General features: G+C 37.2%; 1 protein-coding gene across 1 annotated transcript; it reads left to right on the forward strand.

The window, feature by feature from the left end:
- Positions 1-1,699: 1,699 nt before the first annotated feature.
- LOC142225176 (protein roadkill-like) lies at positions 1,700-3,209 on the forward strand. Its single transcript, XM_075294958.1, has 2 exons — positions 1,700-2,029; positions 2,094-3,209. Exons 1-2 carry the CDS (start codon positions 1,852-1,854, stop codon positions 2,867-2,869), a joined length of 954 nt encoding a protein of 317 aa, XP_075151073.1. The 5' UTR covers positions 1,700-1,851; the 3' UTR covers positions 2,870-3,209.
- Positions 3,210-3,451: the final 242 nt, after the last annotated feature.

The raw sequence follows: 3,451 nt of genomic DNA on the forward strand, positions 1-3,451 counted from the left end.
TATGCAAGAATATAGACCAGGAGCCCCGTTTGAAAGAATAGCAATGGACGTGGCAGGCCCTTTCCCAGTAAGTGATTCTGGAAACCGTTATGTCCTTGTGGTCATGGATTACTTCAGCAAATGGCCGGAGGTGTATGCAATTCCAAACCAAGAGGCAAAAACGATTGTGGATGTGGTCAACAAAAACTGGATATGTCGCTACGGTGTGCCGTCCGAGATTCACTCAGACCAGGGAAGAAATTTTGAATCGGCCATATTCAAAGAGATGTGTGAATCCCTTGGTATCAAGAAAACGAGGACTACACCATTACATCCACAATCCGATGGCATGGTAGAAAGGTTTAATCGCACTCTGGAAGAACATCTTCGAAAAGTAGTGGACAACGGCCAGAGGGACTGGGACGAGCATATACCAAAGTTTTTGCTGTCGTATAGATCTGCCATTCATGATTCCACCTCTCGAACACCGGCCAATGTTCTATTCGGAACTGAGTTGACGTTGCCTGGAGATCTGATATTCGGCGCTAAACCTAATGAGCTCGCCATGGAAGAAAACAGAAACGACATCCCAAACACTTTCGGTGAAGTTCACGAATCAGTGCGCAACAAAATAAAAATGGTCAGCAACAGAATGAAGGCGAGATACGATCGTGCTGTAAATACTAAGGGCTTCCAAGAAGAAGAATTGGTTCTGCTATTTAACCCGCAACGAAAGAAAGGATTGTGTCCTAAACTGCAAACACAGTGGGAAGGCCCATACAAAGTCATCAAGAGGATCAATGATGTTGTATACCGGATTCAGAAGGACGACAGCCCTAGATCAAAGATGAAAGTTGTACATCTGGAACGATTGGCTCCTTACGGAACAGGTTCTGTGCCTGTTCGGGACGAACAGGCTTAAGCGGGAGGCAGTGTGACGAATTTGATAATTATAGACATAAGTTTATTTAAATTAGTTTCCGTTAATTTAAAATTTCAAATTGTAACGATAAAATTTCGCTATCACTTCTTGGAATCATCTATTCATTTTCTAGTATTTTCCTGAATTTCTTTTATGTTCTTTTGTTTGCTTACCGAAATGTTAGTTCTTACTCTCTCATAGAATAACAACCCCTTTGCTTTGTTATTTTGCTTTCTCATTTCATCTCATTGTCTATTGTCATTGTTGTTGTAGTAATGCGAGCATATATCTATGTGAGTGTGTATGTGTTTGGCAGCCACCAGACGAATAACTTAATGGTCGTAGATCCTTCTAGCCTTGTCTAAGAATGTTATGGCGTTGCCAGAATATTGTAGTGCTACCAGAATGTTCTCGTATTGCCACACCGTCATATATAAAAGCGCTCACATGCTGCTAACGAGTCAGTCTTAATTAAAGCGTCAAACGAATAACTTCAGTGTGAACGAATTGTAAAGTGTGAAGTCATAGTAAATAAATTGTAGATTGTCGTTATTTAATAGAACTGTGTTTTAATTGTCGGGTAATTAAAAACGCCTAAATATAAAAGCGTAACAGTATGTATTTGGGACAAACCTTTATATATAGCCCACAACACATTTGACGGATGTGATATGGTATCGAAAATTTAGATCTACAAAGTGGTGCAGGGTATAATATAGTCGGCACCGCCCGACTTTAGACTTTCCTTACTTGTTTAAGCTTAATTTAGCTGTATACTTTTTTGTGAAAATCTGGCGGTTTTTGGTGAAACACTTCTGGCAACGCCGAAACAGACCCGCTCTTCAATTGCATTCATAAAATCGACTTCGAAAATGTACGTAGTTGTGATGTAAATATCGGCCATGCCATTTGTGATTTCACTGCAGTAGTAAGAGGGTATTACGTTTAATATGTTCCAAGAATATTGGGTTATTGATGCTTATGAACTTCAGTCCTTATGGCGTTACATGTATTTGACAAGTCCAGAGTTCAAAGATGAGGATAACAACATATGGACATTAAAATTAGTCATGGAAAGACTTCAATCTGTTAATACTGTATATACAGGATCATTCAACATGAGGGATGGTAATATTTATGCATACATCTATTATTATTACCTGAGAAATTTACTAATTCACATTCGTTTCAGTTTCAATTTGGTTGATCTTGGTGAGTGGTCGAAAGCTTAGTGTCACCTACAATGTATCTACAAAAATCAATAGCGAAAAAATAACTTTTAAATCAGATACACCGATACAATTTATGCAAGGACATCATTTGAAACTAAGAAATGTTTGCAATTCCGACCAACTGCAGCACCTTAGATCTTTATGTGTTTTCTTAACAATTACACAAGTTAAAGACTCATTTCCAGACCAAAATTCCCACCTGTTATCATGCTCTGCCAAAGTTCATTTTGGTCAGTTATTGCTTAAAGGAAAACTTAGTGATGTGATTTTAAAAGCAAACGGTGAAAGTGTGAAAGCTCACAAAGCTATACTGTCGGCCCGGAGTCAGGTTTTCTCAGCGATGTTCGATCATCATATGGAAGAGAATAAGACAGGCGTAGTCGTAATTGATGATATCAAAGGGGATGTTCTTAAAGAAATGTTATATTTTATATATACGGGTACATCGCCAAAACTAAATGAGTTTGCAGTTGAACTTGCAGCTGCAGCGGAAAAGTATTGCTTGGATGACCTTAAATGCTTATGCTCTCAACACTTAATTAGAAATACAAACTTACAGACCGTAATTGATTTTTTGGCGCTGGCCGATGTTTATAACATGGCTGATCTGAAATCGCACACTCTAAAATTCATCAATGCCAACGATAAAGAAGTGGTAAAATCTGAGGGCTGGAAAAGAATTCGCACTACACATGCTCATTTGGTAGTCCTATTATATGAAATGAAACTACAATAAAGAGAGAAAACAAATTTATTTATTGTGGTGTGGTCACCACATGGTGGTCAACTGAATGTTCCAAAAGAGGTTGCGACAACCATAATTAAATTTAATATTGTACGAGTAAATATAAAGTGAAGTTAGTTATTAAAATGAACAAGTATATACGGACTTAATCTTAAATACCCACCACCATTAATCAAAAAATGTAATTGTTTCATTACACAGAAAAAAATCCGTAGTTAAACTATCGCTGAATGTAACTTATTTTTATTGGAAAAAGTTATTTGTTTGTAGTTAAGTTTTATTCATTTTTACGAAATTTTCCATAGCTTAATAAAATTTTGTTTTTTTTTAAGTATGTCTCAAACATTTTATGAACTAAACGTGGACCGATACACACCATATTCGGCACACTTATTTGTGAACCCAAGATACCGCTTGATTTTGAATTTCAGGCAGATCGGAGAGAAAGTGCTATATGGAGGCTAAACTAAACCTTTTACCAATACACACCATATTCCGCACACCATTTTATGTACCCAAAATACCTCTAGATTTTTAATCGGGTAAAATTGCTGTGCCCAAGAAGTAAAATCT

Source organism: Haematobia irritans, chromosome 1 (assembly GCF_050003625.1).
Source record: "Haematobia irritans isolate KBUSLIRL chromosome 1, ASM5000362v1, whole genome shotgun sequence".
Lineage (NCBI taxonomy): Eukaryota > Metazoa > Arthropoda > Insecta > Diptera > Muscidae > Haematobia > Haematobia irritans.

What these genes read in the sequence shown, in the direction of transcription:
- LOC142225176 (XM_075294958.1), top strand. Translation starts at nt 1,852, where the DNA reads ATGTTCCAAGAATATTGGGTTATTGATGCTTATGAACTTCAGTCCTTA. An exon ending in ATCATTCAACATGAGGGATG is followed by an intron (nt 2,030 to 2,093) that starts GTAATATTTATG and finishes CATTCGTTTCAG; the next exon opens with TTTCAATTTGGTTGATCTTG.